The sequence below is a fragment of the Carassius auratus genome, chromosome 22, assembly GCF_003368295.1.
Source record: "Carassius auratus strain Wakin chromosome 22, ASM336829v1, whole genome shotgun sequence".
Classification (NCBI taxonomy): domain Eukaryota; kingdom Metazoa; phylum Chordata; class Actinopteri; order Cypriniformes; family Cyprinidae; genus Carassius; species Carassius auratus.
The window spans coordinates 3320726-3334242 of NC_039264.1; the positions used below are offsets into that span (position 1 = coordinate 3320726).

A 13517-nucleotide genomic window follows, 5' to 3' on the forward strand; every position below is an offset into this window, starting at 1 on the left:
TGTAACATTTATAATGCAAAAATCTGTACATAACTCTTGCTAAGTTTTTTTTTATTTTTTTCTCATGTCAGATGTGTATGTATGTATGTTTGTATGTACCAGCAGCACCTTAAATTCCGTGTGTGTTTGCACACACCTGGCGAATAAAGCTAATTCTGATTCTAACTTCCTGTGTCTGTTTGCCTCTTTAAGAAGAATCACTTTATGTGTCCCCCAGTTGTAAGTCACTTTGGATAAAAACCACTGCAAAATGACTAAATGTAAAAAAATGTTTGTGATGCTTGCGTGTATCCCCTAAACACAAAAAAGATCCAATCAATGATGGTGTATAGCAACCTTTTATATATATTAGGGGTGTTACGATACGTGTATTTGTACCGGACCATTTCGGTACAGGGCTTTCGGTACGGTGCACGTGTGTACCGAATGACTGAATACAATATTTTGTATGCGGAACATAGGTACATTTTCGTGTTTCCAAACAAACATATTAAGTGGCAGAAGTCTCCGCAATCAGCGCAAATCCCGCCCTGCAGCTGATAATAAGGGCGGTTACACACCATCACTACAAGGTTGATGATTCTAATTCAAACGCAGCTCCTGTCGGCATTTAAACAGACCTTTGCTCTTAATTCCGATCAGGCAAACGCAATAATGAAATCTGAGCAGGTCTAAAAACTGAAACTGCTGATGCTGCACTTTACACTTTGGAAAAGTTATATATTTTTTTTAAATATGAGCAGGCCTACAAGCTGGGATTGGTAATGCTGCACAGTAATCATATTTATTTATATTTTTCATTATATTTTATTATATGATATTGGTTTGAGACTGAGAGTATTTTATTTAGTGGAGAACTTTGCAGCAGTATTTTATTTCTTTCTTCTCTTTTTATTTTATATATATTTTATTTAAACATATTTAAAAAAAAAGTTTAAACAAATTGTTAAAAAAAAGTTTATAGTAATAAACAACCAGCAGTTTAATGTTTGCATTTGTTTCCCTGATTTTTGCGTACCGTTACACCCCTAATATATATATATATATATATATATATATATATATACACACACACACATATATACATTGAAAATGTTTTAATAATTGTGTTTTTGTTTTCATGTTTGAGCTTATACAGTACATCTTTATTATCATAACCATCTGAATAATTCTGATTCCTGAACAGTAAACTTTAAAGAGATCGCTTTTTGAACATATGTTGATTATGTATATAGTAAGAAAAAAGTAATGAGCAGCAACCTTTTCATTTTGGGTATGTCATTTTTGTCTCCATGCTGAAAATGGGGGGTGACAGATAAGGGGTTTTAAAGTTCAGGTTTATAAGTACTAACATTGTAAGTAGATATGAGAAATATGCCTGTTTTCTCCCACATTTTATTCTGATGCGCTCTAACAACACCAGAATTATACTTTTAAATAATGCTTTCCAATTTCAACCTAAATGTCCACCATTGCTAATTTTTTTGCTTTTCTGTCACAATTTGTATAATGATTACGATTGCTGGTGCTGTGAAATCAGGATTTGAATGTATTTTATCTTAAAACAGGAATTGCATGCATTTTGCTCTGTATGAAAATGTACCAAAATTGTTGTTTGTGACCAATCTGAATCACAAAACCATTTTTACAATGTATCTCATTTTCCATCTTCACTTCCATAACCTTCGATTATTCTCAGCCTTAGATAAATTTGGGATTTTCAGCCTTTTTTATTATTATACAGCATGCCATGTTTCTTTCTGTGTTTTATATCTCTTTTGTGTCCTTGATATCAAGCCACTCAAACAGGTTTCAGACTTGCCAAATTTAAATAGTTTCAGTCCTCCATTACAGCGATTACAGTCTCTATCTAATTACAATGACTATGGATGAAGTAGATTCCCAATGTGCGATGCTGGTGTGATTTGCACGTGAATAGTTTTTTTTCCCTCCAGTTTCCCGCTGTCGGTTTGGCCAATGATAATCCAGCACATGGTGACGGATAAGTATAGTATCCAATGAGAGTGCGTTGACTGCTTTCGACGTGGACTGCGTGGACTGAGTCCGCTTTTCTGCACGATATTTATTTGTTGCAGCCCTCTAGTTCTACAGTGTATGGTTGCAGTCAGCAGTTTAATTTCGTTTTCACTAGCCTTAACAAAATATAAAATGGATGAAACGGTAAAGGACAACAAAGGAGAATGTGGTATCAAGGAGCAATCAGATGAGGTGACTGTTTTTTGCCCAACGCTACCAAAAACTGAGGAAAACACGAAGGAGTGTGATGTGAAGGGAGAAGACGACGCGATTATTTGGCGACCAACGCTAACAAAAACTGTGGACAACACTGAGGAGTGTGAGGTGAAGGGAGAGGACGACGTGATTACTTTGCGACCAACGCTAACAAAAACTGAGGAAAACATGGAGGAGTGTGATGTGAAGGGAGAAGACGACGCGATTAATATGCGACCAACGCTAACAAAAACTGAGGAGAACACTGAGGAGTGTGAGGTGAAGGGAGAAGACGACGCGATTAATTTGCGAGCAACGCTAACAAAAACTGAGGAAAACACGGAGGAGTGTGATGTGAAGGGAGAAGACGACGCGATTAATATGCGACCAACGCTAACAAAAACTGAGGAGAACACTGAGGAGTGTGAGGTGAAGGGAGAAGACGACGCGATTAATTTGCGAGCAACGCTAACAAAAACTGAGGAAAACACGGAGGAGTGTGATGTGAAGGGAGAAGACGACGCGATTACTTTGCGACCAACGCTAACAAAAACTGAGGAAAACATGGAGGAGTGTGATGTGAAGGGAGAAGACGACGCGATTACTTTGCGACCAACGCTAACAAAAACTGAGGACAACACTGAGGAGTGTGAAGTGAAGGGAGAAGACGACGCGGTTAATTTGCGACCAACGCTAACAAAAACCGAAGACAACACGGAGAAGTGTGATAAGAAGGTAGGACAAGACGACGCGATTATTTGGCGCCCAACAGTAATAAAAACTGAGGAAAACACGGAGACGTGTGATAAGAAGGTAGGACAAGACGACGCGATTATTTTGCGCCCAACACTAATAAAAAGTGAAGACAACACGGAGGAAGGTGATGTGAAGGGAGAAGACGACGCGATTATTTTTCGCCCAACGCTAACAAAAACTGCGGACAAAACGGAGATGTGTGATAAGAAGGTAGGACAAGATGACGCGATTATTTGGCGCCCAACAGTAATAAAAACTGAGGAAAACACGGAGGAGGGTGATGTGAAGGGAGTAGACGACGCGATTACTTCGCTGCCAACTCTATCAAAAACTAAAGACAACACGGAGGAGTGTAGTAAAAATGGGGAACAAGTTGATGTGAATATTTTGCGACCAAAGCTAAGAAGAAAGAAAACACATGAAAAATCTAAGGACAGCACAGATTGTGGTAAAAATGGAAAACAAGTTGATGCAGTTAATTTGCGACCAAAGCTAAGAAGAAAGAAAGACATGAAATAGCTAAGGACAACACGAAGAAGTGTGGTAAAAATGGGGGACAGGATGATGCGGTTATTTTGCGACCAAATCTAAGAAGAAAGAAAAGGGTTGAAATGGCTAAGGACAACACGGAGGACTGTAGTAAAAAGGGGGATCAAGATGAGGCTATTTATCCGCAGCCAACGCTAAAAAGAAAGAAAAGCGATGAAATAGTTAAGGACAACACAGGGGAGCGTGTAAACAGTAACACGCTGGAACAAGATGAAAATGATGAGGCGACAGATTTTGAGGAATCGTCTGATGAAAGTGTCATGTCCAGTGTGGATTCCATAGAAGAGCAGATGTTCCTCGATGGTCTGGATCCCCTCTTGGATCGGTAACTATACCTACTACATATATCTGCAAAGTCTCTTTTATATATTTGTAAGTCAAATCACTGCAGGTGAATATAAAAAAAACTGTTTCCCAGACAGCAAGCAGTTTTGGCCCAGATCTGGCCCACATCTGGCCCGCATGGATTTCATGTGGGCCGAATCTGGGCCAACACTATGTTGCTGTCTGGGTTATGTTGTGTTTAAGTGCTACAGAAGTGGAGATTTACTAAAGTAGGAGGAAAAAAACTCATTTTGAGAACAGCCTTTATAAAAATATGTATTGTAATTTTAAATCTATTGACACAAATAGATAAAGTGTTATAAAATAAACACTTAAGAGTGTATTTTGGGTGTTTATTTATACAAATCTGAAAGAAAAAAAAACACACATTCAAGGTGTCCCAAAATAGCACAGTTGAGTACACTGTTGATCTTAAGTCCAAATTAGAATAAATGTACTAAATAATAATTGTTAGTATATTCGGTACAAAAATTAGTGCTCGAAAATAGAGCACATCAAGTATATTATTGAAGTATACTTTTTCTTTTTACCTGGGTAAGTTTTCCAAATTTAATTTGTTCAAATACATTTTAAAATCTTGACTTGCTTTATTAATTATCCCACATAATACGTTCTGCATTTTCTTCTATTCCATGTAAAAAATAAAAAAAAAAACAGCTAACAATAACTTTCGAAAGTATTAAATGCAAACATAGCGACTTATGATTTAATCAAAACAACTCATTGACTTGACCTGAGTATAGTACTCTCTTATGTGTAACTGCTTTATATTTGAATTTAAATAGTTTTATAATTGATAAACATAGCAACAGTGATACTGTTATTTATGTAAACTGAGGTAAACTTCCATCATTCTTGAAATTTTTCAATACTATTTACTCTTTCTTTGTTGAAACTAAGTTCTATTTTTGAATGCAACACGTTTGTGTGTGTATTTACATCACTAATGCCTGGTTCTTGTCTTGCTTAATGCAACAGGTTCTCGGATGCCTCTGATCAGGACTGGTATCCATATTGCAATCCACAAAAAAAGAAGAGGAGTTCCAGAATGTATTCTGTCAAATGTGGCGGAAAGAAAGGTGGGAAAAGCAGCACGAATCAAGCCCTACCTTTGTCCTCAGAACAGAAGTGGAAAAAGTGTAGAAGAGCCTGATGTTGAGCCGAAACAGCCAATATTCAAACCTAAAAACACACCTGGCCCACAGTTAAACTCTACTGCAACATGCAGTCCTCTGCAGTATTTTGAGTTGTTCTTTTCAAAAATCAGTGCTACAGACAGTTGTAGAACATACAAATGCATATGGAGCCATGCATTGTGAAGGAAAGAAGAGCCCATGGGAGAACATTTCAATAAAAGATCTTAAGTCATTCATTGCACTTCTGATTTACATGGGCATGACGAAATGCCTTCAAACTGTCAGACTACTGGAAGAAATCATTCATATACAGCATGCCGTTTCCTGCAAGAATCATGTCTAGCAATAAATTTTTTAACATCTGTGCGGGGCTCCATCTTAATGATCCCAAAGTGCTCGAAGAGAATGAAAAGAAGAGGGGAACACCTGAATACGACCGCCTGTGTAAGATCAAACCGCTGTACCAGGACATGAGGGACGCCTGCAGAGCCTCTTTCCATCCCTCTCAGAACATCTCCATAAATGAACGAATGGTGGCATCGAACACCAAAAATATACTCCTAGAGTACATGGAGGACAAACCTACAAGATGGGGGTACAAACTTTTTGTTCTGGAAGATTCCCTCTGTGGTTACACGTGGGACTTCTTCATTTATGAAGCGAAGGTCTATTCAGAGAACAGCAATGGCATTAGTTATGACTCTGTCATGAGTCTGGTAAATGAAAAGTTGTTGGGAAGCGGCTACAAGCTGTTTGTTGACAACTTCTACACCAGTCCCAAGCTCTTCAGAGATCTGCTGCAAAAAAAAGATCTGGGCTTGTGGCCCCGTTCGCGCAAACCGCATTGGCCACTTAAAGACAGTGGCTCCTCGTGGCAATATTCGCTGGTTTAGGGAAGACGATCTGCTGTTTGTTGAGTGGAAGGACAACAGGGACGTGCTGATGTGCTCAACCTTTCATAAAGCCTTTAATGGGGACTCCATTAAGAGGAACGTGAAAGGAGCCGATGGAATTTGGGCCAATCAGGATTTCCCCGTTCCAGGCGCAGTGCTGGACTACAAGAAGTTAGTAGATTTAATTCATTGGTTTGCAGTTTGTGCTTGATGGTAACACATTGCAAGCGAGTTATGTTATGTGATTTTTTTTTTTTTTTTAACTAACCAGTAAAATAATGCATTACTGAGTAACGCAGTGTTGTAATTAATTACTTCTAAAAGCAAGTCTTATAATTTTTACATTTTTCTTTCATTCCAGGCACATGGGAGGAGTGAATCAGTCTGAAGCTTTTACAGGATATAGCACAGCTTTGAAAAAAAACAAACAAATATGGTCCTTTTTTAACTATTTTGTGGACATCGCTGTAGTCAATGCCTTCATTTTGCACCAGCAGATGGCCAAGATGAAGAACCAGAAGCCTCTGACTCAGAAGGTCTTCCGGGAGACACTTGTTGAAGAGCTTGCGGGAACAATAAATGCATCTGCTCCTGTACAAGAAGATCTTACAAATTCCCACCTACCCATATTCCACAAAGGAGACAGCACCTTTGGAAGACAGAGATGCAAAGTGTGTCGTCATAAAACTCCAGTCATGTGTACAACTTGCCAGTTGCATTTATGCTTTGTTCCAAAGCGTGACTGTTACAATAAATGGCATGACAAATTAACTGAAGAGTCTAAAAGAGAGTAATGGCCAAGGTATACACTGCACACTAGAGTTTGCATAAAAATGAATGCATAGCCATCAAAGTATACAATAATTGATCACATGCGTGAATGCAGATGGAGGACACATATCTATAGAAAGTTCAATTTTTGTCCAGCATCTACACTTTTTCTCGAAATTTGGCAGGTACAAATATTTTTGTACTCCTGTTGTGGAAATTCTGACTTAATAAAGTAATAACCTAATTGTGCAGACTGAGAATGAAAAACCAGAGTTTTGTCTTGGTATTGCTTTGATTCTCTGAAGAGAATGATCTGGTTTACACACAAAGAGATAACACACAGACTCTTTATAGTATGTAAAAAGATACATTGAAGGACAGATTAGGACCTTTGAGCCAGTTATGTTGCTTAAGAATTTTTACTTAAAAATACTTAGAGATGCTATTGGTACCAATACCTGTATGATTCAGAGATATGGGACCTGATGATGAAAAGGTGCTTAATATTTAGTCATACAACTTTGTAGACATTAACAACACATTGCCTGGTTGAAATTATGTATGAGCTGCTTGTAAAGTGTTTCATTAAAAAGATTTCTTATAAATTGCTGTTTAAGATTCACTTTTTGGATATGTCCACACAAAACACATGCACATACATGGGCAAATGTATTGGGACACCCCCTATTAGTAATTTCCATGAGTACAAATCTAAATGTTGAAGCAAATAATAATGATATTCTAGGCCAGGGAACTGTGTGCTTCTAATTTTATAGCAACAGTTTGGACAGGACACTTTTCTATTATACTTTTGTCCAAATAGTGTGCAAAAAAAGAAAATAAATGATCGAGTCTGTGTGGAAGAACTTGACTGTTCTGCGTAAACCCAAGTCCTAAACCAAGCTGAACACCTCTGGTGTGACTTTAAATGCAAGCCTTGAGCCAAAAACTCATCACCAAACACCAATGACTTGCATATAATATATGGACAAAAATAATGGGACAACCCATTCTTTAAAACAGAAAAAGACACTTCCAAAACGGTGGCAAAAAATGCAGCAATAATAAATATCTTTAAAAACTCTATTTCCATCTTTGTTGCAACAGTTTTTGAAGAGTCTAAAATATGTACAAGTCATTGGTGTTTGGTGATGAGTTCTAGGCAGGTCTGCATTTGAAGTGACCCCAAGGGTGTCCAGCTGGGTTTCTGCAAAACAGTCCAGTTTTTCCACACTGCCTCAATCAATACTTTCTTTTAAAACCTTGCTTTATGCACTTAGACATTGTCATGTTGGAATAGAAAAGGGTCCTGTCCAAACTTCTACTATAAAACTAGAAGCACACAAATCCCTAGATTAGCATTATAAGCTCAAACGTTAAGCGTTGGACTCATGAAATTACTCAAGTAGTCAAACCTGTTCATTAGAAGGGGTGTCCCACTACTTTTTTCTATATAGTGTTTTTCTCTCTCTCTCTAAAGTGAAGCCTTTCCCACTATTTTGCTACTCGTCTTTGAACATGTTCATTCAAAAATGTCCTCGCATAAAAAAATGCCTTGGGGTATATATTACATTCAAGCGCTTGATTTCAAAACCTCCAATCAGGATCATAAATCCCTGTACTGTGTGTGTACCTGGCGTTTGTGCGGGGCGGATCTAGCCAATGACTGGATGGTACACCGTGACGGACAAAGACCAGCAGCGAATGAAAGGGCAGTCGCAGTGGTTAACGGGTTTAATGCATTCTGCAAGATCTCTCCGAATGGTGTTTTGCTCAATTTGCTGGAGCGAGCTACTGTTATCTGCGACCCTGTGCAGCGCTGCATTGAACGATGGATGCGTGTGATAAAGAGATGGTAGATAGCGTTATGGACAGCTCGGAGGAATCTGTAAACAGTGATGAAGAACAAGACAAGACCAAAGAATGGGATGATTTTTCTGACAAGGACAGTGTGGCTTCCAGCGACTCTGCAGAAAAGGAGATGTCCATCGACCATGGTCTCGAAACCCTTCTGGATGAGTGAGTGGATACACATCTAAAGACATTTTTACTGTTAAACGAAAATATGCATGCCAAAATAGCAAATGCATGGATGAATTATCAAATGAAAAATACATGGAGCCTTTTTTTTTATTCTAGTTTTAATGCACATTGTTTATTTTTCTTGCTCGGATCATAATAAATTCAAATCACGTAATGAATGAATGAACCTGTAGCACATGGGTCAATACAGCGAGACGAGCAGCAGGCTTACAGCAGATTCATATGTCAGTCGACCAAACCGTGTGAAAATATTTTTATTCATACATTATGACCGCTGTGCGAAATGTGAAACGTGCTAAATAATAATATTAAAAATAAAAAAAAAACTGGCATTGTACCCGTATGTTACTTGAAAGTGGACTCTGATCTCTATTACGTTATTATGACTCGCTTTATCTTGTTTTTAAACACTGTCTATTTTTGTATATAATTTTAACATTGCATAGTTGTTATTATAGCATATTACTGCACGAGCGTATTTTCCCGCAGTGGTCTTCATTCCATATAGTAGATTAGTCAAGCACTTTATCATTTAGATTAGCATCTGAACATGTTTAGAGCGTGAATATGATTTTCTATAACCATAAAAAATAAAAACGCTTTGAAAACGCGATTATATGTTGCAGCATATATTCTCGTTCCTATCCCTGGTACTTAATGCATATCAGATCGACAAAAGAGACCGAGGACCTGGGTGTGTCATCCAGAAATGTAAACAGTATATGTCGAGGTGTTTATTAAGTGCCGCACTAGTGTTTTAAATCCACAGAGTAGGCGGACCGTTCAAGTGTAATTTAATCACTGCATTTTTGTGATAGGCCTATTATAGTCGCGCGTGCTCATAAAACGATTTCGCTTTTTTTGGTGCTGTGATCTGTATCGCACACGTAAGGCACAAACGTGAAATAGATATAGACATGTATAAAAAAAATGCACAAATGTGTTACTCACATTTGTTATTGCATGGGGCAGTGTGTTTGAAATATTGGATTTTTATTTATTTTTTTTTACCTCATGCAACAGGTTTACAGATGCCTCTGGTGATGATGACTGGAATCCAGAGGTCACTCCACAAAAGAAGAAGAGATCCGGACTGTCTTCCGTATCACCATCCCCAGCAAAGTCTAGCCGATCCGGAACACCTTCCTCTGTGCAAAGTGGCAAAAGCAAAGGTAGGAAAAGCAGTGTGAGTCGATCCCTACCTTTTTCCTTGAGCATCTTAGAACAGAAGTGGAAAAGTGCAGATGAGCCTGATGTTGAGCCGACACAGCCAATATTCAGACCTAAACAAAAACCCGGCCCACGGTTGGTCTCCACTGCAACATGCAGTCCTCGGCAGTATTTTGAGTTGTTCTTTTCAAAAACAGTCATGCGGACAATTTTAGCAAACTCAAATGCATATGGAGCCATGCGCCAGGAAGGCTCGAAGAAGCAATGGGAGGACATTTCACTTGAAGATCTGAGGTCGTTCATAGCACTGGTGATTTACATGGGTTTGCTGAAATGCTTCAAACTGACAGACTATTGGAGGAAGTCTAAAATATATAATCTTCCCTATCCAACTCAGATCATGTCTGGCAGGAAGTTTATGACCATCAGTAAAGCTCTTCATCTTAGTGATCCCAAAGTGGATGCAGAGAATGATAAGAAGAGAGGAACACCTGAATACGACCGCCTGTGTAAGATCAAACCGCTGTACCAGGACATGAGGGACGCCTGCAAAGCCTCTTTCCATCCCTCTCAGAACATCTCCATTGATGAACGAATGGTGGCATCGAAGGCTAAAAATGGACTCAAACAGTACATGAAAAACAAACCTACAAAATGGGGTACAAACTTTTTGTATTGGCAGATTCCCTCTGTGGTTACACTTGGGACTTCTTCATCTATGAAGGAAAGATCTGTGCAGAGAAGAGCAAAGGCATTAGTTATGACTCTGTCATGAGTCTGGGCAAATGAAAAGTTGTTGGGAAGCGGCTACAAGCTGTTTGTTGACAACTTCTACACCAGTCCCAAGCTCTTCAGAGACCTGCTGCAAAAAAAGATCTGGGCTTGTGGCACCGTTCGCGCAAACCGCATTGGCCACTTAAAGACAGTGGCTCCTCGTGGCAATATTCGCTGGTTTAGGGAAGACAATCTGCTGTTTGTTGAGTGGAAGGACAGGAGGGACGTGCTGATGTGCTCAACCTTTCATAAAGCCTTTAATGGGGACTCCATTAAGAGGAACGTGAAAGGAACCGATGGAGTTTGGGCCATTCAGGATTTCCCCGTTCCAGGCGCAGTGTTGGATTACAACAAGTTAGTAGATTTTATTCACTGGTTTGAAGTTATACCTTTTATATTAGGCATCTTATAATTAATGTTTCATTCATTCCAGGCACATGGGAGGAGTGGATCTGTCTGACGCACTGATTTCATTTTACACAGTTTTACATAAAACAAGAAGGTGGTATCGGTCCTTTTTTTACCACTTTGTGGACATCGCTGTGGTCAATTCCTTCATTTTGCACCAGCACATGGCCAAGATGAATAACCAGAAGCCTCTGACTCAAAAAGCCTTCCGGGAGACACTTGTTGAAGAGCTTGGAGGAACAGCACCTTTATCCCCCCCCAGACATATACCCCCCACTCTTACCCCTTACTCCCATTTGCCCAAGTACATCAGTGGAGATAGCAGCATTGGAAGACGAAAATGCAGAATTTGCTGCTACAAAACTCCAGTCATGTGTGTGACTTGTGATGTGCCACTGTGCTTTGTTCCCAAGCGTGACTGTTTCACCAGCTGGCATTGCCCAGATAGCAGCAGTGAGAATGAGACAGAGTGAACGCCTAAGTCCTAGGATTTTGAGTCTAGTGTGCACTAGGATCAAACACAAGAAAAACAATACACAGAATTGGAGAATGAAATTAGTAATGTACGATGGCCAAGTGGTGCATAACACAACGCAATTAATAAAGCAAACATAAGCTCTCAACACAACAAAATTAAGATACAACACCACAGAAATGCTCCCATACACTAGGGGGCAGTTGGTCTGCAGAAATGGGCAATTGGGTGCTAGAGCAGAGCTTGAGTGACCAAATCATAGACTGTATAAAAACATGGACATAGTGTCCATGACATCACCGTAGGTTTCCGAAGTCCGTTTTTTTAAGACTAAAGTAGGCGGAGCCAACCGTCGCCATCTTGGCAGTTCGCCACCGTGTGTCACTCCTGGATAATCGAAAATGGGCAAAAAGGTGGGAGCTGGTTGCTGAAGCCACGCCCTTCCTAGCTCTACTGAAGTGTCAGCAGCAGCAATCCACCTGTCACTCAAGTGGCCACGCCCTTAATTATGCATAAAACTTTGAGGCTTAATATAATTTAAATGGATGAGTTATAAAAAATGTTTACCCCCCTCTCAGTTGTCATGATAGATAAAATTAGCTTTATAGACCAAAAATAATTTTTCGAACCAAGCTGTAAAGGTTTTTTTTTTTTTTTTTTAAAGGGGTCGTATGCTGGTTTTATAGATCATTATTTGGTGTACCAGAATATGTTGACGTGCTTTAATTAAAAAATAAAAAACATTATTTTTCAAATAATGTACATTATTGTAGGTCCTCAATTCCCTGCCTCTCAAACGCGTCATTTTCTACAAAGTCCCTGCGTCTGACAAGCGCAGTATGCTCTGATTGGCCAACTGACCCGGTTTGCAGTACCCAGTCCACGCGATGGGCAAAACTCTGCATTTAAACATTCAATATAAAATACTTAATAACAAAACATACTTCCAGTAGCTGATTCAGAAGCGCCAGATTGTCGTAGCAAAATCATAATTACCTCCTCTGCAAGGTTTACGAAATGGTCATCCATAAAATGCATTGCTGTTCTGTTGTAAGTAATCTTAAAAATTCCTAAGTGCATCTACTTTCTGAAGACCAAATTAAGTGCTTTTGCTTTGCCTAGATACACACAGCATCTCCCTGACATGGCTGCGTCAACACTAACTGTGTTACTGAAACCGCGCCTTCTTTTCTGCGGATACATTTGGGCGGCATTGCATGAATATTTCCACATAGTGACATAGACATGTTTGAACAAGCCATTTCAGGGGGACGTGGCAGAGTCTCTTATAAAGAATATCTCTTTGGATTTGAGTCTTTAGTCCAAATCAAAAATAATATTGATTTATTTACTGCTCAATTCATCAATATATTAAGATTACCAGGATATCAAAACATTCAGTTAAAACAACGTTGTTCATTTAAAAATCAATTACGGAGCATTTCCGTTGTTTTGTGGCTTAATTGCCTTGTGTTGTAAGCTCATGTTTGCTTTTTTTAATTGCGTTGTATTGTGAGTTTGTGTTTTGTTTTTGTTTTATTGTGTTGCGAGCTAATGTTTTTTTTTATTGCATTGTGTTGTGCACTGCTGGGCCACAAATGAGAGCAGAATAACACAATTGAACTGCAACATAAAACACGCAGTACAACGCAACTAGCGAATTGGGATCTGTTACTACAAATATTTCATAAAAGGGACAAAACAAAAACTACATTTATGAGTAGTTAGAATCGATCTAATCAAATACTAAAATAAGCCGTTATGAAATCACTAACAAACCAAGTCAGTTAAATGAAATAGGATATAGAAAATTATTAATTGTGGTAGAATTAATTGTAAATTCTTTTTATTATTCTGATCGCTACTTGTTAATGTATGTAGATGCTTTTCTAAATGTTTTGAATTAGTAGCAATGTCTAACATTTTTAATCATGCCGCTTCCTCTTAATAGTGTAGCCTGTTTTG

At 38.8% G+C, this 13517-nt stretch overlaps 2 protein-coding genes across 2 annotated transcripts; both read left to right on the top strand.

The window, feature by feature from the left end:
• The first annotated feature begins 2164 nt into the window (after window positions 1-2164).
• Window positions 2165-5011, top strand: LOC113039399 (uncharacterized). Its single transcript, XM_026197293.1, has 2 exons — window positions 2165-3862; window positions 4861-5011. The coding sequence occupies exon 1, from the start codon at window positions 2170-2172 to the stop codon at window positions 3505-3507; it is 1338 nt and encodes a 445-aa protein (XP_026053078.1). The 5' UTR covers window positions 2165-2169; the 3' UTR covers window positions 3508-3862; window positions 4861-5011.
• Window positions 5012-5295: 284 nt separating this feature from the next.
• On the top strand, window positions 5296-7241 carry LOC113039400 (uncharacterized). The gene is made up of 2 exons (XM_026197295.1): window positions 5296-6082; window positions 6273-7241. The coding sequence occupies exons 1-2, from the start codon at window positions 5739-5741 to the stop codon at window positions 6703-6705; spliced, it is 777 nt and encodes a 258-aa protein (XP_026053080.1). The 5' UTR covers window positions 5296-5738; the 3' UTR covers window positions 6706-7241.
• Window positions 7242-13517: the final 6276 nt, after the last annotated feature.